We start from the raw sequence: 22,777 nt of genomic DNA, 5'->3' as shown, positions 1-22,777 counted from the left end.
ATACAAAAAACGGATTTTACCCCAGTTTCTTGGTTTTCTTCCATATTTATCAAAAACTATTTAGCAAAAACTATGGACCTTAAATAGGTCCCGGAATCGATTTTTCAGGTCAAAAACCATAAGAAATCAAAAATTGTCCTGTTCACTCTAGTTAACGTCATAAAATTTCAGTACTACCTCATTTCACTCCGCTATAACTGAAATACGTGCAAAATCTTTCCTTACCGTAACTTGCAAACAGCACATTTTAGGACATTAAATGAACTTTTTCCATTATTTTCACGAGTAGTATAGGTTATGAAAGTCTTGGGAAAACTTCATGATACATATATGTATATAATAAAAGCGTGCGTGCGTTCACACACCAACAAAGATTTATTTTATTTATGGAAGATATAATGGTGGTAGAATTTAATATTGACTTTTTATTATTGTTTATTTTTAGGGTTACAGAGAAAGTGCGTCTAGATCTTCAGTTTTATTTTTTGTACTAAATGATATGTCACAAATTGATCCAATGTATCAGTTTTCTTTAGATTCATATATTCAGCTATTTATTAATTCAATAGAGAAAAGTAAAAAGACAGATGTTTTAGAGGAAAGGATAAAATTTCTGAATGATTATCATACATATGCAGTATACAGGTAATGCATTCTATTTGCAAATTTAAATATCAATAAAATTTGATTGATTTTAATTTGTTTGCTGTTAATTGTCTTTCAATATTTTTATAAGCATGTTTTATTATCATATTTTAGTTTGTCTTTGTTTAATTAATCATGTTTGCTTTATTTTTTCTTATGTTGTTTTTAGATTTAATTTGATATTGCATTGGGTTGTATATATAAATAAGTATGAGGAGGTTTAAGCTTGTCTTATATGTAAAATGATTTGAATATGCGGTACATTCATAACCAGTTCGACAAAATATACAGAAAGATTACAGTATAAAATAAATAAATTAAATTTTCTACTTAGAAGAGAGAATTCTAAAAAGATAATAAAAAAAAATTAGCGAATAGTTATTCTCATTAACCAGATTAACAAAAATGAAAGATGAAATTAGGGCACAGGTATATGTTCTCAATTCAACAGGATTAAAATAAGAAAATATACAAGGCATGGTTTGAAAGTAAGGCCCTATTGGTAATGAGAACACATGAAAAAATGTAAAAAATTTATTACTAGTTTCAAATACTTTTGAAACTTTTGTTGATTTACTTTTGCGATTTTGTAGAAAAATTAAATAAATATATAAGTTCCAAACATTTTTGGTGTTGCAAAACAAACTTCTTCAAACCTACGACATAAAATACCACCACCTGGGATTATATCTACTTTTGCAAGTAATTTTCAACTCAACACAACATTTTCAACTCACTTTCCTTGAATCATTGAGATACAAGCCAGTTTTTGACATATGGGAAGAGTTGGAAGAGTAGAGGGATGATCAAAAAATTTCCTATCTGAATCTTTGAATTGTTTCTGTTGTGGATGCAGCTATCTGTGGATCTGCATTATCATGAAGAAGAGCAATTCCTGATCTTAGTATTTCCCATTGTCGGTTATGAATGGCAAGTTAGAAAGAGTTTTCCAATAGACTTGTGATATGGAGGTTATTCCAGATTTCATAAAATAATCAAAAGAATACTCTTTTGGTCCTTGAATACAGTAGCCATGATTTTCCTTCGAGACTGGGCTTGTTTGAATTTTTCGGTTTACGTGAACCGGAATGACGCCATTGTATGGATTGTTTCGTTTCAGCATTGATGTTTGAAATCCAAGTTTCTTCACCATTGTCAATATGGGAAAAAATTCATCTCCCTCATGGTTAAAGCTGTAGAGAAAAGCATGTGCAGATGTCATTCTGTGATCTTTGTGAGCACTTATCAAATTTTTCAACACCATTCACTCACACAGTTTATGATAGCCTAGAGTAGTGATTCTCAACCTGTTTAGCTGTATGACCCCCAAAATATAAAAATGAACATTTCATGACCCCCCCCCCAATCCCAAACCAATGAAACCTAGTTAAAATTATTTAGCTGTGTTGAGAGCTTCTTGTTCAAACATGCATATGGTATGTTTGAACATGTCATGCTCTCAGCAGTATAAAAGAGGTGTAAGGGATTGCAAAAAGGTCAATTTAGTTTTGAAATGTGAATTTAGCGTGCATATGGTGCTTTAAGATTTTAAAGTGTAGTTTAACTGAAAATAATAATACTTGAGGTTTCGGTTTTTTAGTGCACGATCAAACAGTTTAACTAGTTTTTTTTCAATTAGATTCTTGTGCAAATTGTTTAAATTTGTGAAAAAACCAACTGAGCCACCTACATCCAGTGAATTGATTGGTAAAAAGACAAGATTGTACAATGACAGTTTGTTGTACTTAACCAAATTTAAACAAAATATTTCATTGAATAATAAGACTGTATAAAGATATTAAGAAATAATCATATATATTTCAAGTATTTTTTTTTCAGAGAACTGAAATTCAGACATGATTCCATATGAAAGCAATGGCTTTTGAATAAGTCAACAGTCATGCACCTTGTTCCCTATCATGCTTATCATTTATGTTCTTTTTACTGTAGCACATATTATTACCATTACTTATTTCTCTATAAGCCTGTACAGATAAGACACTGTGCAAGTCATTATACAAAAATAAGAGGGAAAATAATTTGAAATTACACTGTTATAAGAAATTTGTTTTATTTACAATAAATAAAATAAATAACTTATAATTTACAGTATGAAAATAATATAGGGATAAATACCACTTAATGAAAAATTAAAGATAAAGGAAAATTAATTTGAATAAGTTACTGAAAATACATAACACAAAGCATATAACATTTGCATCGTAAAAAATGTGTGATATTTACTTTATATGAAATTTCTTAAAGTAGTTTTTCTCATTTGAAAAGGGCATATTACATTTTTCACACTTTACTCAGGAGTAGGTTTTATACATAGTTTGCATCTTTTCTTGTTCGAAACATGTTGTGGGTCTTAGTGTAAATGTTCTTTTAGCTGATGGTAGAGTAGCATCAATTTTAGATAATTGTCTTCCTCTTTTTCCTGAAGTAATTTCTCCAGAGTAAAGAAATGCATGAATTATTTCTAATTTAAACTAATGGCATGTATTGTTTTTGTGATTGACTACAATGTCTGCCGTAAAGATTATGTACAAGTATTATTACCTTTTCCCCTTTAAATCTGTGTGGTATAGTTCAAGCAGCATATCTTGCTTATCCACCCCTCCCATATTTTTATTATAATTTCCAACGATGTTTACACATGAAATGATATCTTTTTTTCTGTGACTGACCATTGCTGAACTTCTTCTACAGGCTCAACAGCTACAAAATTTGAAATCAGATTAACTAGTTTATTATCCATTTACTTGACTACAATAGCAGTTTCACACCTTTAAACTTCGTAATCATAGCTACCTCTTCCCTGACTTTTCAGTTCTTGTTCTGACTTTACTGTACATTTCTGAAGTCACTTTAATGAATCGTTTCATCTCATAAAATTCCATGGTTCTTCAATTTAGCAAACAAATCATAGGATGAAAACCAATTGTCACAGTAAAATTTAAAATTTTGGTTTTTAGGGATGTGTTCTGCTAACAATATCTACACTAATGCCTAAGTCAACTACATAAAATTAGTTTGCTTGTTCACATAAATTTTGAAATCATAAATAAAACCACTATTTTCAGCTCAGGCAAAAACCTTTATACCCCATTTGTGAGGCTTGCTTTTTAATATACTGTTTCATGCTATAGTGGACCTTGAAAGGGATCATGAATTCAGCGACAAAATTGATCTTCTGCGTTTTTATGTAAGGCCTCTATAAACTATCTAATTTAAAAAATTTTATCATGTGTAGGATTATCTCTGGGAAAATTTTACCATTGTCATTGAAATGCATATTACCCCCCAAAACTTTGAATCTATTTCTGGAATAAACTTCTGCCACTTGAGGAAACCATTTCTTTTCTGCCAAAAACATTGCATAACTAGGCCTTTTTACTATCCCCATCATATGAATACCAATAAACTAATTGGCATATTTCTTTATAATTTGTATTTACACCATAACTTATTTTCTGTACTGAATATAAATTAGTTTGTGGTACAATATTATTGATAATCTCATCATCAAAAAATATGTTTAAATAAGAATAAGGAGTGCCTAACTCAGTGGGAGGATCAGAAAAAGTTGCATCACTCATACAATCAACAGGAGCTAAATTATCAAAGCGCCACAACAAATTTCTATGTTTATTTCTTTCAGGTGGTAGAAAACAGTGAGTTGAAGGAGTGTTATCCTCTTGATTATCATTATTTTTTGTGTATCACAATTTCCAGATTGATATTACAATAAAAAAATCATTTACCTGAGGAATTACTGTTTCTGAAATAAATAAAAAAGACATAGGCTATATAACACTTTAGATAAAAAAATATATTATAAAAAACTCAAAAATAGAAAAAAAAGTTGAGAAATTTCCAAAGTATCTAGTATAACAATATTTTCATTGACGTTTCAAATTCTATAACCTAAATACCATGAATTCAATATGACAGGAAAACCCCATAACTTAGATAATTGCTTACAAATGCACAAGCTAATAACCAGAGTGTAATAAAAAAAAAATAAAAAAATCTGACAACACAGTTGCAAGATGTTCCCATTACGCAGCTTTTTTCTTATGCACGGCTTACACACATATATACACACACAACTTAATTTTAAATATTTATAATTTTATTTAAATATAATATTTTTTATACAGCTGTATATCAGTGCTACACTAGCACTCCTTGTAGTGACACGGGATACTATTGACACAGTATACCCACTTGTCACTAGTTTAGAACATTTTTTGGGGTGGGGTGCGATTTTGAAAAAGTTTTTTGCAAATATTATTTTTTAATTGTTAACAGGTATGCCTAAGAAAAATAAGACCTTAATTATGCAAAATCTCGAGATACTGAGGGTGACCTAGCTCTACAGCCTAATCCCTTGACCTTAAGTTGAAAATGTAATGGCATCAATGCCTCATATACAGAAGTAATCAAGTTTGGTCAAAATCAGTCCAGTAGTTCTGGAGATATCAGACCTTAATTAGGCAAAATCTAGAAATACTGAGAATGACCTTGCTATGCAGCCTCACCCTCTTTGACCTTTAAGTTGAGAAATTAATGCATCAGTGCCCCATATACAGAAGTAATCTGACCAGTTTAGTCAGAACTCTTCCAGTCATTCTGGAGATAGAAGGTGTGAGACTATCGAACATACACATATACAGACGAACATTCTGAAAATTAGCATCTGGTTTTTTGGGTTCCTTAGGTGTCAAAACATCAAGGTGCAGTGAAAACTCCATATGCCCAGATTGGACTGATTAGCAATACTTTCCCTTCTACAGCTGTAGCACTAGACATGAAAGTAATAATTATAAATTTGATATCATGACAGGTATCAAATCCATATTTGTTTTCTGAGAGCTAATCACATTACATTCAGAACCAATATAAATCAAGTACATGATTCGTTGCCACTGATTCAATTTTGAATCATGATACATTTTGGTACATAAACTAGAAATAATAACAAAAAAATATGTATACTAACCTTTTACAGTAGTTATAGATGGTGTAAAGAACATATCCAATTTTTTTCACAAGCTAAATACTAAGAATGCCTAATAAAACGAACAAGTTGTAAGTCAAATCAGTGCTACACTCATACTAATCAATATTATGTTTTATGCAACACAGAAATTCAGACCTACACCCAATAAGTCGACCAATTTACCTCACCTAACAAGGGGAACATAACCTCATTCAGGTTCATGCAAGAGCCGGGGACAAACCCCGCACCCCCACCTGATACCATCATGGTTTCTCGAGGTATTACCAAATCATGATCAGAACCACCACCGGCGAAGGGAGGCCACGCCCCTGGTTGCACGGGTTACCATACCCTGGCAGCGTGGCCACCCCCACCAGCAAGAGCCCCAAATTGAATCACATATAATACCAATATAACCATGGCTTGATGTGCGCCTACCTCCAACCAATCCAATGCCTAAGCCAGGACCCTAGCCACCCGGAATCCTACCATGATCAAGTACCTTGATTAAACTCCCTCTGCAGACCTACACACCACAAGGGCGCAAAGAAAACCAGCCACTATAGACCACTCCTCGTGGATCATGCAGTTAATACGGAGATCCAGAAAGGAATGTATTCTCTCAAGTTCCCTAACAGCTCATAAACGTTTAACCTTGTATTGGGGACAGATGTAGAGGTTGTGGTCCACTGTGTAATCAGTTCCACAATCTGGGCATTGACTCAAATCCACCAAACGAAACCTAGCAAAACTTGCCCAAAGAGAAACTGTGTGATTGCCGATTGGGAAAGACCCATTCCAGCGCACCTAAATCAGACTCTATAGGAAATATATCATGCATGTAGCGACCTGTGGGGGATTCGTCTCACCTGAACTGTCAAGATACAAGACCCCAGTCTTCAATCTCCTGCTTTCGTTCTGATGTCAATAAGTTATTTACCTTGGAAATGTAGCGTTCCTTATGCTTATTAGCCAGGATATCTATTGGTTTCATTCCGGCTATAACAAAGACTGCCTCCCGCGAGACTGTTCTATAACCTCCAACAACCAAGGAGTCACTGGGTCTGCAGCAAAATGTACACATAACACCTAAAAGCCAAGTAGTGAGCCCAGACAAGTGCAGCACATAGCATAATAGCCTCACTTATACCTTTGTAAAGGATACGCATGGTACAGTAATTCAAACCCCAATCGGGATGAATGACTCTACAGATTCCTTTAAAAGCATCAGTGGTCGTTTTTTGCTACATATTGTAGATGTTCCTTCTTTTATTACTATTAGGACTTTTGTTTTTAACAGTTATTAATAAAGAATAAAAAAAGTATCAATAATAATTTATTACTATATGAAGCATTATGTATAAAGCAGTAATTATTTATTACTTTACGAGTATACACATTTTCCCAATGTATGGGGAGTTCGGGATCCCTTCATCATAAAAAAAATATATATCACGAGGGACATATCACGAGTCAATTGCACATAAACTCCTCTGTTTTATTATCCCTTGGAATCGTCCTCGCAGTGACTCCTTGTATATCCCAAACAAAAAATCGCAAGGAGACCTGGACTGTACAGGGGATGTTCTAAGGTCTCCCAGTAACTTTTGTCCAGTTCATGCCAAGTGCTAATTGTTGTGTGAGGCCTGGTATTGTTGTAAAAGAGAATCAAACCTCTAATTGGCTGACACCGCCTTTTATTGCTGAAAATGGCTACAAGAACTGTCAATAGTATGCAGCATTCACAGTCCGATGTTCATGGAGAAAATCTACAAGCAATACATCTTTCCTGTCTTAAAAGAAATTGCAAGGACTTTTCCAGCATACAGACCCATTTTTGCCTTTATAGGGCAAGACCTCCACTCCTACACCCTCCATACTTGCAGATTTTGATTCTGGAGAATAGTGATGGACCCATGTCTCATTACATATAACTATTTAAAACAAAATAATTTCCTTCTCATAAAAATTCATTCAGGGGGGAGTCTTTGACAAATTTCTTGTCAGGCCTGTATCTGATTTTGGTCAAAAGTCCGCGAACACACCTTGGACTTTGCAAAACCCAAAGTATTTTGTGATAATGGATTGGGCACTTCCATAAACGATACCATTTAAAAAAGCAATTCATCAATCGTAAGGTGCTAATCATCTTCAACAAGGTCACGGATGTATTGAATGTTTTCATTCACCACACTTGACACTTATTGTGACTAATTTTCTATCACTTCACACACGCTCTCCTTTAAATTTCCTGGCCTAATCTTAGACTTGGGTATGTGACAACATTATATACCCCAAACTGGGTACATAGTCCAGTCAAAATTTCAGAAGAATTTGACATGTTCATTCATGAGAAATTGTACAATAATTGCACAACCACCAATGGAATCTATTGCTCTGACATGACACTACGGACAACAGGCGCAAATGCTGAGTGTCCTTCCCTTCTCCAGATCTCTAGGTCAATATCCCTCCGTGCCAGCTCACTCATGTTTGTACACTAGCTGTGAAGACAAAAGTTCAGTTTATATTTGACCAACTCTTGTATTTCCATTGTGTTTTGAATATTGGCTATAAAATTATAAAATATTCAGGCACTATATCTTGCATGTTTATACATACACATATATGTGTATATTTATGTATAGTTTTGAAATTATTGGCAAATTATTTAAGTTAAACTTTTAATGTGCTTTATTTGCTTTTTTTTAGGAATACTTGTCGAGGTTTATTTGAAAAACACAAGTTGTTGTTTTCCTTCCATATGGTAATGAAAATACTTGATGCTGCTGGTAAAATGATTCGTGCAGATTATCTGTTTCTTTTAAAAGGTGGTGTTGTTTTAAACAGGGAAGAACAACCAGAGAATCCCTGCATTGGTAAATGTTTTGTTTTTTGCAGTTTTTTATCGGTGTGATTTTCTTAAACTTCACACTTTCTCACATAAGAGTAACCAACCATATATTTAGGATATTTCAGCCAATTTTATGTCAGTTAATAAAATGTATTTTACTACTCTATTTATAGATCTTGTGATTTTTCAGAAAGTTGCAATATTTTAATATTTTGAGAATTAAAAAAGACAATTATTTTACACAGAATTACACTAAACTTCAGACTGTGTATAATCATCATCAAGCTGCAACCATTGTTGCATATTTATTTTTTTATAATAAATGAATAAGATTAAATGTATACTTTAAATATATTAAATTTTTTATACTTCTATTTTTCCATTCTTATGTGTTATAATAATCTGATCTCTTGTGTTAAATAGGTTGGCTGAATGAAACGTGTTGGGATAATATTACAGAGCTTGATAAATTAGGAGGTTTTCATGGTGTAGTCAGCTCTTTTGAGCAATACACTAGAGACTGGAAAGAATGGTATTCTGCAACAGAACCTGAGAGTTTACCTCTTATTGGTCAGTACTGATGCCAATAATTTTTAATAAAATATATTTTTTATAAATAAATATCTTATTCTGATCAATACATAATACATTATGTGTAGACCATGTCATGAATAGTTAAATATGCTATTCTACATTTAAAAAAAGGAAGCATTTGCTTGGATGGATCAAGGGTAAACATAGTCAGAGTAGCATCACAATATAAATTAAATATAAAATGAAAAATGGATTTGATTTAAAGTCCATATTAAATATCTAGAATATAAATATATGAAGTTAATTTTCATGTAAAATACATGACTATACTAAACATAAAAAGTAGCTACAAAATAATTCACAATTCAGAAAATTATTTGAGCACATATGTAGGATGTCTCCGAGCTAAAGGTTTCTAAAATCATTGGCCTATATTTTTAGAAAACCAGTCATCATTATCCATTAAACGTAGGCTCAATTTACGGGCAGTACCTCTAAGATTTGTTTTGTGGAATACACTATCAAGTCAGCGGAATATACTTGCACAAGCAAGCCACCTCACAATGCAATTCTAGTCAGTAATAGTCAAGATGTTGACCCCACAACAGAAGTTTCATTGCATACTTTGGTTAGTAGAGATTCAATTAGTTACAGTGTTTAACAGGCGTGTATGAACTGAATGGAATATTGATCCTCCTTCATCCAAATCTATTCAACAGTAGGATACAACAGCGAGAGACTGGAAACTTGGTTTCACAAACTGGAAATCATTCAAAAATTTCAGTTGACGAGACTATGGATTATGTATGTAATGCATTCACTGCCATTCCTTGAAAGTCAATTAGGTGGTCTGCAAATTCCTCATTCCATTATTCATGACATTGTTCATAAGTGGTTTTGTTTGCAAGCAATACAAGTTACAACTCCTTTATCTCGTTAAACTAAATGATCACCATCTACAATATCAGTTTGCTGCAGAGGTAATGCACCATATTTAAAACAATCCTTATTATTTTGGTACGTTGTTATTTAGTGATAGGCAGCGTTTCATACATGCAGAAAAGGTAATAAACACAATTGTCAAATTTGGGGACCGAAAACTCCAATTCAGTAATTGAAAATGAAAGAGACAAGCTGAAAGTCAATGTCTGGTTTAGGACTACATAAAAATGGTGTCATCAGACTGTTTTTTTCTATGGAGCTCACTTTGATAGGACACACACATCTCGACATGCTTGAGAACTTTCCTATTCCTCAGATTACTGCAGACTTCAGTTTCCAACAAAATTGTGCTTCACCACACTTATTGAGATAGTACCTTGTTCTTGAACAACACTTTCCTTGGTTGTTGGATTGGTAGAGGAGGTCCTACTGCATGGCCATCTGGATTTCCAGGTGGACCACTCCTTGGGCCTTTTTTGCTTGGAAATTTATTAAAAGTTGTGTGTTCCAAAAAAAAGGTTTGGATTTGGACTATTTAAAACAAGAATTATTGAATTTGTTGGTCTGTTGTTGAATAGTTGGTCTAATAATGCCACAGATGCTCCTATGGCAAGAGTTAGATTATCATCTAGACGTCTGCTCAGCTACAAAAGATGCACATATTGAATTTGACTAACACTAAAATTTAGTGAATTTCTGTGTTTATTAAAAAAAAAATTATTAAATTATATTATCTGGTTCTTTTAATATGAACTGTTACTTTTGGATACCTTTAGCCAGAACGCTCTGTACATTTTGAACACAATGTAGAAAATTCAGGATTTTAAAATTTTTTAAATTTTAAAAATTCATTGACAGAGTAATATTGTAAAAGAATTTTAATTGCATTTTAAATATATTGGAGAAATTACTTTTTTTAAACGGTTCTTTAATTTATTAAAAATGTCATCAGAAGCATAAGTCCTTTTTTTTGAACTGATGTACACAGTCATTCAGAAAGTTCTTCTCGTACTGACATAGAGATTGCCCAAGTATGACCAAATGACTATGATACTTTGTCAAGTTTGAACCTTTAGATGGGGGGCTGTGAAGTTTGACATGTTCGTTTAGTTGCTTGTTTGTGTTTATCGAACAAAGCAAACAAGTTTTGACATCTTCTGAAAAGTAGATAAAAATGAACTTCAAGCAGTTATGTGTGTTAAAATATTTAATCCGACAGACATACAAAAAGAGATTCATTCAGAAAGAGTCATTCAAGATGATAAATACTTGGGACACCCAAAACCTCTATAACTGATATAAACCTTCTATGCGTACAATCCTACACACTCTACATACACCTAAAAACGTCACCATGAACATCCACAATGCTGTATAAAATGATTGCCAACTAGAGGTACACGAGCTTACTGACATTGTAGACATCTTGGTAGACAATGTCCACTATAATTCTCACAATGTTTCAGGTATGAAAAACTTTCAGCTCGATGGGTCCCAGGTTTGTTAACAGAAGCACTTGACTGAACACGTCTCAAGGGTGTTTACACTTACTGAAATGTGATTCTGATGAGTTTCTTCAATGTTTTATAGCAGTAGATGAAACATAGATTTGACCAAACAGTGGGTGAGAGAGGTGAAAGTGCACCATAGAAAGTGAAAACTGTTCTATCTGTAGGAGAAGGTTTTTTGGGAGATTTTCATGGTATGGAGCTCACAGACTACCTTGAAAAAGGCAGGACCATCACTTTTCAGGTAGTTGTAAAACTCAATGACCTACACGTTAGACCACTTTCACATGTGATTACTTGATTACTTGCTCTTCCCAAATCTGAAGAAATGACTTAAAGATTCACTTCAAATGAAGTCAAAGCTGAGGCTGCCGTTTGTTTGGTAGTATTAGACAAATCCCACTGCACTGAGGGTATTAAAAAGTTGAAAAATTGTTGTTCAAAATATATAGAATTTCAAGGTGACTGTGTTGAAAAATACACAAAGATTTTCTGAAAAATCTTATGTTTTCTTTTGTCACACCATGAACTTTTCAAATGACAAGTTCAAAAAGACAAATAACAACTCTTCTTTGTCTGGTTTGATAGAGATAGATACTGTTATTTTTTTTAAGAATAAGGACATCTTTCTGGAAAGCTTGCGTATTCAGATGAGAATATGTAAGTATATAAGATTAACTAATTAAGCAGATTATGTAAGCTTAATAAACAGAGTGTATTCAAATACTAGTCATCCATTAGTATTATAATACAATAACATAGACTTATCTTGCATCACAAAATAGTTTTTTTTTTTTTTTTTTTTTTTTTTGTCTTCAGTCATTTGACTAGTTTGATGCATCTCTCCAAGATTCCCTATCTAGTGCTAGTCGTTTCATTTCAGTATACCCTCTACATCCTACATCCCCAACAATTTGTTTTACATACTCCAAACGTGGCCTGCCTACACAATTTTTCCCTTCTACCTGTCCTTCCAATATTAAAGCGACTATTCCAGGATGCCTTAGTATGTGGCCTATAAGTCTGTCTCTTCTTTTAACTACATTTTTCCAAATGCTACTTTCTTCATCTATTTGCCGCAATACCTCTTCATTTGTCACTTTATCCACCCATCTGATTTTTAACATTCTCCTATAGCACCACATTTCAAAAGCTTCTAATCTTTTCTTCTCAGATACTCCGATTGTCCAAGTTTCACTTCCATATAAAGCGACACTCCAAACATACACTTTCAAAAATCTTTTCCTGACATTTAAATTCATTTTTGATGTAAACAAATTATATTTCTTACTGAAAGCTCGTTTAGCTTGTGCTATTCGGCATTTTATATCGCTCCTGCTTCGTCCATCTTTAGTAATTTTACTTCCCAAATAACAAAATTCTTCTACCTCCATAATCTTTTCTCCTCCTATTTTCACATTCAGCGGTCCATCTTTGTTATTTCTACTACATTTTATTACTTTTGTTTTGTTCTTGTTTATTTTCATGCGATAGTTTTTGCGTAGGACTTCATCTATGCCGTTCATTGTTTCTTCTAAATCCTTTTTACTCTCGGCTAGAATTACTATATCATCAGCAAATCGTAGCATCTTTATCTTTTCACCTTGTACTGTTACTCCGAATCTAAATTGTTCTTTAACATCATTAACTGCTAGTTCCATGTAAAGATTAAAAGGTAACGGAGATAGGGAACATCCTTGTCGGACTCCCTTTCTTATTAGGGCTTCTTTTTTATGTTCTTCAATTGTTATTGTTGCTGTTTGGTTCCTGTACATGTTAGCAATTGTTCTTCTATCTCTGTATTTGAACCCTAATTTTTTTAAAATGCTGAACATTTTATTCCAGTCTACGTTATCAAATGCCTTTTCTAGGTCTATAAACGCCAAGTATGTTGGTTTGTTTTTCTTTAATCTTCCTTCTACTATTAATCTGAGGCCTAAAATTGCTTCCCTTGTCCCTATACTTTTCCTGAAACCAAATTGGTCTTCTCCTAACACTTCTTCCACTCTCCTCTCAATTCTTCTGTATAAAATTCTAGTTAAGATTTTTGATGCATGACTAGTTAAACTAATTGTTCTGTATTATTCACATTTATCTGCTCCTGCTTTCTTTGGTATCATAACTATAACACGTTTTTTGAAGTCTGATGGAAATTCCCCATTTTCATAAATATTACACACCAGTTTGTATAATCTATCAATCGCTTCCTCACCTGCACTGCGCAGTAATTCTACAGGTATTCTGTCTATTCCAGGAGCCTTTCTGCCATTTAAATCTTTTAATGCTCTCTTAAATTCAGATCTCAGTATCGTTTCTCCCATTTCATCCTCCTCAACTTCCTCTTCTTCCTCTATAACAGCATTTTCTAATTCATTTCCTCCGTATAACTCTTCAATATATTCCACCCATCTATCGACTTTACCTTTCATATTATATATTGGTATGCCATCTTTGTTTAACACATTATTAGATTTTAATTTATGTACCCCAAAATTTTCCTTAACTTTCCTGTATGCTCCGTCTATTTTACCAATGTTCATTTCTCTTTCCACTTCTGAACACTTTTCTTTAATCCACTCTTCTTTCACCAGTTTGCACTTCCTGTTTATAGCATTTCTTAATTGCCGATAGTTCCTTTTACTTTCTTCATCACTAGCATTCTTATATTTTCTACGTTCATCCATCAGCTGCAATATATCGTCTGAAACCCAAGGTTTTCTACCAGTTCTCTTTATTCCGCCTAAGTTTGCTTCTGCTGATTTAAGAATTTCCTTTTTAACATTCTCCCATTCTTCTTCTACATTTTCTACCTTATCTTTTTTACTCAGACCTCTTGCGATGTCCTCCTCAAAAATCTTCTTTACCTCCTCTTCCTCAAGCTTCTCTAAATTCCACCGATTCATCTGACACCTTTTCTTCAGCTTTTTAAACCCCAATCTACATTTAATTATCACCAAATTATGGTCGCTATCAATGTCTGCTCCAGGGTAAGTTTTGCAGTCAACGAGTTGATTTCTAAATCTTTGCTTAACCATGATATAATCTATCTGATACCTTACAGTATCGCCTGGCTTTTTCCAAGTGTATATTCTTCTATTATGATTTTTAAATTGGGTGTTGGCAATTACTAAATTATACTTCGTGCAAAACTCTATAAGTCGGTCCCCTCTTTCATTCCTTTTGCCCAGCCCGTATTCACCCACTATATTTCCTTCCTTGCCTTCTCCAATGCTTGCATTCCAATCTCCAACTATTATTAAATTTTCATCTCCTTTTACATGTTTAATTGCTTCATCAATCTCTTCGTATACACACTCTACCTCATCATCATCATGGGCGCTTGTAGGCATATAGACGTTAACAATCGTTGTCGGTTTAGGTTTTGATTTTATCCTTATTACAATGATTCTATCGCTATGCATTTTGAAATACTCCACTCTCCTCCCTATCTTCTTGTTCATCACGAAACCTACTCCTGCCTGCCCATTATTTGACGCTGAGTTAATTACTCTAAAATCACCTGACCAAAAGTCGCCTTCCTCTTCCCACCGAACCTCACTAATTCTCCTACTATATCCACATTTGTCCTACCCATTTCCCTTTTTAAATTTTCTAGCCTACCAACCTTTTTTAAGCTTCTAACATTCCACGCTCCGACTCGTAGAATGTTATTTTTTAATTTTCTGGTGACCCCTTCCTTAGTAGTCCCCACCCGGAGATCCGAATGGGGGACTATTTTACCTCCGGAATATTTTACCAAGGAAGGAGCCTCCATTATTGCTATGTGAAAATGCAGAGAGCCACATTTTCTTGGAAAAAAAGCAGCTGTAGTTTTCCATTGCTTTCAGCTGCGCAGTACTCAGAGGACTGAGTGATGTTGATACAGCCGTTTAAGTCGTCCTGACTCACGCCCCTAACAACTACTGAAAATAGTTACAAAATAGTTAAAATCCATAAATCATGTTGAAAAATCAGCTTTTATTTACTAGTTTTTGTTACATCATCACTTCTATTCACATTTTCTAACATGTCTATGTAAGTTCTTCCTACATACCTTTCACTAGATGAAAGGATTATGGGTTTTACCTTGTTTGTGATGGAACATTTTCTTTGTAATTACATTATTTTTATCTTACTTATATGCACAAAGTCTTATCGGGTTATCTTCTTTCTGTTATTATTTGGCTTTTTTTCATGGATATATACAATTATTTTTCTATGAGATTGTTTTTCATGTTGGTTTACCTTACAAAAGTGTCTGATTACTGGGCATTCTTTTACAACACCTATATTATTTACATGAAATGCAGAGCATACATTACACTGTACAAAAATACTTCTATATATATTAGTTTCTTTTTCTTGGTGCTACTTTAATTTTTATATTTTATACTACATTTTCAAAATGTGTACTTATCGTTTTTATTTTGTGTTTTTGAGTTATTAAGTTCTTTGTATTGTTTCATCTAAATTATACTAAAAGTTCTTAATTTGCAAATACATTTCCTCTATTTTCTTAGGCAATAATAACCCCCTGATTGTATACCTTGAAAAAATTACCTTTCTTGTTTTTATTTTGTCCTTTATCTCAGATTCCTTTGTCTCTTAAAACACTCCTCATATCTTCTTGATATATACATATTTTCTTATATTAGTGTTAAATAATCCATGCTTATATGAATGCATGTATGAATATCAGGAACAAAACATAATATATATTGAACATAGCACATTTAAACTTCAAATCTGAATTCTCATCCTATGTGAAATTTCTGCAATTCTAGGAAGCTAATCTGTTTACGTTCACTCAAGTTACTTCTACCATAAGTTACTTATGGTAACCCGCTATAATTTTATACACAAAGTGTAAAATATAATTTTTTATCATTCTATTTATGATTTTTGTATAAATGAATGAATACTTGTGAATTATTTTCATAATTCATAAATATTCATAAAAGAAATAAGTTTATGAACTTATTTCTTTTATAGGATCTCTATGGTTGGTAAAAATGTCTGTTGTGGCTGTGGTTCATGTAGAACAAGTGTTCCTCTACAAATTCTAAGTACACATTAAATGTAATAGTGTTATATATTTTCTTTATTATCATTTCATACTCTTTTTCTTTATATTAAACATTTATTCTTTGTTTCATTTCATTTCCTATTTTTATCCCTTTAATCCCATTTACCATTCGTTGAACTTATTATTTCTCCTACCCGTCAGATAATCATAGTTTAAAAACTATGAGTGATTGGTTTTCCTTCCTCCTTTATCTAAATTGTCTTTCTGAATAAAGAGCATACTACCTAGCATAAATATTGCCATATACCTTAACACAAAGTTTTCTCCTTAAACTAACTAGTGATCTCAATATTGTCATGTATAAAGTTTTTAGATATCTGTGTTGATGAATATGTATAACATTTTAAACTTTTGTTTGAATTCAAAATTAAATGTATTAAAATATTAGTTGTATGTGTTTATACATGAGTTGAGGTAAAGATTGAAAATATATATCCTTAACTCTATTACATCATAGTGAGGTCTCAGTTTGATTTTAATTTAATTGTTTATTCCTCTCTAGTCAAACAGCCCTTAAAATGTTGATTCCATCCATAGCAGCTTTCTTCAGTCTTGTCCAGTAGTAAGCATTTTAGTAGAGACCAAACCTTCTCTCTGGAGCTTGTGGGATCAGCTTTATAATAATCTACATGTGTATAATAAGATGCAGTATGTCGTTAGCATCCCTTTATGACAAGATTTACAGGAATGTATGATGAAACAGTATGTTGTTAAAAAAAAACTTGGATCACTTAATTTCTCCAGAAAAAGCTTTCAGACTTTTTATGCCATGTGAATCCAGATGCAGTGTTTTATATTGAAGTTAAACATTATGCTGTATGATGAATATTTTCCTACAGAACCATAATTTATTCTTTTCTTTATTTATACTTTATTTAATGTTATTATTTGTATGATGAATTATTTATGCCTATTTGATGATTATAAACCTCATAAAAGGCTATAAACATAATAATTACAGTTTAGATTTTTTTTTGAATTTATATATTACAGGTTTCCTCATATAATACAGGTTTTCCAGCTTCCAAATGGAAAATGGTGTGCCACAGGAAAATAGAGTAATCATTACTCTATGCAGTTATTATAAATGGCATCTTGAGCTTGCATTCATATCCCAGTAAATAGCCCATTGGCTATTCACTCAGTAGACATTGTCCCATACAATGTCTGTTGAGGAAGTGCAAGAATAGAGTCTGCTCAGTGTATTCTGAGATGACATTTTAATATTTTCTCCAGGATGGTGCTTGTATAATCAACAGAAATGAGAAACTTAGATTACCCAAGATCTTACTTTTCTTAACTCAATATGATGTAATGAAAAAGCTGATGTAAAAGATAAAACTACATTTTTGTGTTTAAAAGAAGCATTTTTAAATATTATTAAGCTTCTGTTTAATTTCAAATATTTTCTGTCACATAATGTTTATTTGCATCTGCAAATAAAGCATGATATTATTATTCTGGTTCTTATTATTTCTTTTAATATATTCTACTTAAGATATATGTATTGCAGTGTCTCTTTTTTATGTAAAGTTTTATAAATAATTAGAGATTTGCTTCCAGAAGCTCTTTTCAAGAGTATGGTACAGCATCAAATTTCTCAAATGCTTTTTATTTTAAAAGTATTTGCTAATTTTTATTTTCAGCTTTTGTTTACATTTAGTATAGTTTTCTAACAGATAAGGCTTTGATATTCTGTGTTGTACCTCATTATGGTAGCACAAATATGATTATGTGATTAATTATGAGGTTTGTTCAAAAAGTGTGACTTAGAGCATAAAACAAATCAAAGATATCTATCTCATTCACTTCTGACACTTAAGTACTTTCAAAATGTGATTTTATTTTAGCTTAACTTCCTTTAGCCTTTTACTTTAAAGTTCAAAATATTTTTGGAGTTGCTGTTTCAGAATGGCTTTTAGCTGCACATCATATCTTTTATATCCTCTCAGCTCTTAAATTTTAACTCTGAAGAATCACATGTTTTTTTTTAGTTCTAAATCAGGTGCAAGTTATGGGTAAGAGATACTGTCATGATAAAGTTACAATTCCGCAATTTCTTTAACATAGACAATAAAGAACCTTACTAGTTATTAGTCTCTCACCTTCTGGAGGATATTCATCATGTTCATGTGCACTGCAGTCAAAAATTGAATCTACATCACTTAGACTCAGCCTAGGTCAGAGATTCTCAACCTTTTTAGTTCTGTGACCCCAAAAATTAAAAAAAATATATTATGAAATTTTGCAACCCCTATTCTAACCCAATGAAACCTAGTTAAAACTATGTAGCTCTGTTGATAGTGATGGGTATGAACATACATGTATGAAGTGTATAAAGATGAGCAATTACAGATTCAAACTTGATGTGTACATCCCCCTTATAATTTGGTTTGCTATCATAATATTCAGTGTGAGAGCATCATAATCGAACATGCATATGACACATTTGAACATATCATGCTCTCAGCAGTATAAAAGAGGTGTAAGGGATTGCAGAATATCAGTTTAGTAGTTTTGAATGTGAGGCATGTGTTTGGTGCCTTTATTTAAGTTTTTTAAAATCATAGTTTCATTGAATCTAATAATAATCGAGATTTTGATTTTTTAGTGTTTAATTAAACAGTGTAACTATGTTCTTTTTAAAAATTACATTGATAAACAAAATGGATAAATTTGTAAAAAATGAAGTGAGCTATCTATATCTAGTGAATCGATTGTTAAAAAGACAAGATTACACAATAACAGTTATTTAAGTTATGGTTTTACCTCATTGAATGGAAAGCTACAATGTGTTCTTTGGTTTCAAATCCTTTCTGGAAAGCATGAAGCCGTTAAAATTAATTATTCGACATTTGGAATCTAAACATCCAGATAATAAAAGCAAACCCTTGAAATTTTTCAAAAGAAAATTGCATATCTTGAGAAATCATCTAGCTTCTATTTGTAAATCAAGCTGTCTTGAAGCATCTTACCCTATCCCATTAAGAGTTCCTAAGAAAAAATTCCACTTTCTAATGATGCAGTATCAAGGTATGGCAGCCATAATGACATGGCTGCCCGATTTTCGCGATCAGATAATTCAACAATTGAGTTCAAGTGAATTTTTTGATAATCAATTTGTTGAATCAATGGATGTGGGAAACATTTCCCAGTTCTTATGTTTTCTGAGATATAAATGCGATAGGGACAGATCAATTGAAGAAAATATCTTGTTTTGCAAATCAATACCTGGTCAAATAACGGAACAATATATTTTTGATGTTTTTTATGAACCTACAGTGGGTTTCTGAAAAAATTGAAAGATCATCTTATACCAGGAGCAGAATGGATGCATTGGTTCATTCATAGACATACTCTTAACAGAAGAAATATGCCTCAAACAAATTCTTTATAAAGTTGTAAAAATTGTTAATTTTATTAAAAGTCGACCATTACAGAACAGGCTGTTTACTAAACTATGTGATGAAATGGGCGAAAAGAAAAAATATCATCTTTTTCATACAGAAGTCAGTCAGTGGCTATTGGTTAATGTGGGGGAAAGTGTTAACCTGATTATTTGGAATTCTGAGATGGATTAAATATTTTTCCAAGATAAACAAACACCATTCTCAAAGATTTTACAGAATAATGAATATATTTTGCTGTTGGTTTACTTAGCTGATGTATTTTTGCATTTAAATGACTTGAATGTGAATTTACAAGGACGTGATAAAAACATTTTATCAATGACAGAATTGATCTTTCATTAAGAGGCTTGGTATCTGGATTATTCATCTTCAAAGCAAAAGTTTTGATATGTTCCCACTAACTTGCGATTATACTGAAAAAAAGTTAGGTGAAGAAGACACTATTATTTACCACACTTTGGATAGCATGAAAATGCATTTGTGTGGTTTAAAAATTCAGTTGGTGGAGTATTTTCCAAAAGATAAAAATGATTTCTCGAAGAGATGGTACTGAATCCATTTAGTGAAAACATTGATGCAACTACTAAGTTACCGATTGAGATTCACAACCAGCTTATCGAAATGTCTGCTGATAAAACGTTACAACTACAATTCACATCTGAATATTTAGATGCTTTTTGGTTTGCTGTCAAAGTGAATATGGAAATTTAGGCACATAAGCCTTGAAGATATTAATCCCTTACATCATGTCTTACTTCTGTGAAAAGGGTTTTTCGTCTGCGATTGCACTAAAAACTTAATGTAGCAATCATCTTTTATCACTCAAAAACTATTTGTTTTTGTGTGTTTCTATCATAGACCCATGTATGGAGAGAATTTTAAATGAAAAACAAATGCCACCATATTATTTATTTTCTTTATGTGCATACTTATAAATGTAAGTAAATGTTCAAAATAAATGTTTTTTTTTGGTTTTTTTTATCCTAAAATGATTACATTATTGTTTACATGTAAAGTTGTAGGCTAATTTCACAACCCCAAGGTTGAGAAAAACTGCCCTAGGAGTATTCCTACGCTGAGTCTAAGCCATTTTAGGCCTCATCTTTGTCTGTGTTTGTCCTAGTAGGATTTGAAGAATTTTCATGCAATTGTTTCCTTTTCTTTGCTTTGATTCTGTGTAAGCTTGACACATAATATCCATGAGAATTAACGGTAGTATTCATTAGATACCATGAGAATAGTGTTATTAGCCACCATCTGCATCAGCACATTGGAATTAGTGCTCCAGCCATTATGTAGTAGGATAGTGACTGCAAAGGATAGTAGAGTGAACTTGTGAAGTTGTTTTTGATTTTCCTCTCTTGAAATTAAACAATAAGTCTTTGGAACAAGTAGCTAAGATGCCTATTGAGCAGGTTAATTATTTTACAGGTGAATGGCAGGACATCTGCTCAGAATTTCAGCGAATGTTGTTTGTAAGGTCACTGAGACCTGATCGTTTAACTTTCTGTATTTCATCATTTGTTGTTACAACTCTGGGAGCAAGATTTACTGAACCACCAGTTCTAGATGTGAAGACAGTCTTGGATGATTCAAACAATAAAACACCTTTAATTTTTGTCCTTTCTCCAGGAGTTGATCCTACACCTTCTTTGATTCAACTGGCAGAATCATCAGATATGGCTTCTCGTTTTCACAGCCTTTCTTTAGGGCAAGGTCAAGCACAATTTGCAAAGAGGTTTGTTTCATTATTATTTGATTATTTTATTTTTATTAGTTGTTTTTAAGTGCTATTGTTAATGTCTCTATTATTATTAATTAATTAAAACTTCTATTTATATATGAATTTATGTGTGTAATTCTGGACTTATTGATGAAATTTCATTCTGTATTGGGTGGGTATTTGTTTGTATACAGTTTACTACTTGTTCTGAATCCCAGATGATGTTTTAATTGTGACACTGCTGAAGCTTAAGTCTGAGCTTAGTTAAATAGCATGTCAAAACATACAAATATTCCAGGTGTAGTTATTAAAGTCATGTGAATGCATATGTGCAGAAGCTAGATAATTGTGCTTACTTGCTTATTACAAGACACTACTTCTATGAAAAATTTCCTATAATAAATTTTATTATTATTTAAATAGATTAAGTTAAATAAATAGTTGTCTCAAAGTTGTAATTGTCAAAAGTGGCCATTTAATTTTTCAAAATTCACCATTAACAGCTACAGTACTAAAAACAGTAATGATATCAAAAACCAAATTTGTTATTGCAACACCAGGTGTAATTGTAAAATTATTCCTTCCCTATATTGAAATATGATAATAAATATAGGAATTAAAATGAGTATGTATATTCATTTACTTAACTTGCATTTTTGAGATTTTTAATTTAATATGTAAAAAAATATATAAATTGACGTCTTTGTTTAATATAGTAGATATTAAATAATGTTTATAAAATGAAAATAGTATGAGGGGATAAACGTTCAAATAAAGGTAATTTTACAGTTTATATACCATATACTAAAATGATCCTTTAGCACAGTATATGTATGGTATTTAATTATTTCAACATAATTTTTCATAGATTGTGTGCTTTATTTGTTATAAATAATAATAATAATAATAATAATAATAATAATAATAATAATAATAATAATAATAATAATAATAATAATGCCTTGAGGTAGATAATCCCCACGTCCGGAACACAACATCTATGTTCCACGTCCAGGGCGGCAACAGCTGTACTTACGTACATTATATATAGCTGGCTAACAGGGTTC

The 22,777-nt window shown here is 32.2% G+C and overlaps 1 protein-coding gene across 1 annotated transcript in view; it reads left to right on the top strand.

Moving 5' to 3' along the window:
- The window catches only part of kl-2 (dynein heavy chain 2, axonemal kl-2), a 408,181-nt gene that overhangs the window by 320,631 nt on the left and 64,773 nt on the right, over positions 1-22,777 (top strand). Inside the window, exons 69-72 of the mRNA XM_075354141.1 lie at positions 446-645; positions 8,366-8,532; positions 8,931-9,077; positions 21,419-21,725. Coding sequence (XP_075210256.1) covers positions 446-645; positions 8,366-8,532; positions 8,931-9,077; positions 21,419-21,725 — 821 coding nt within the window. The remainder of the gene's footprint in view (positions 1-445; positions 646-8,365; positions 8,533-8,930; positions 9,078-21,418; positions 21,726-22,777) is intronic.

The sequence above is a fragment of the Lycorma delicatula genome, chromosome 1 (assembly GCF_047948215.1).
Source record: "Lycorma delicatula isolate Av1 chromosome 1, ASM4794821v1, whole genome shotgun sequence".
Classification (NCBI taxonomy): domain Eukaryota; kingdom Metazoa; phylum Arthropoda; class Insecta; order Hemiptera; family Fulgoridae; genus Lycorma; species Lycorma delicatula.
This window is presented reverse-complemented; position numbering and strand designations above follow the sequence as displayed.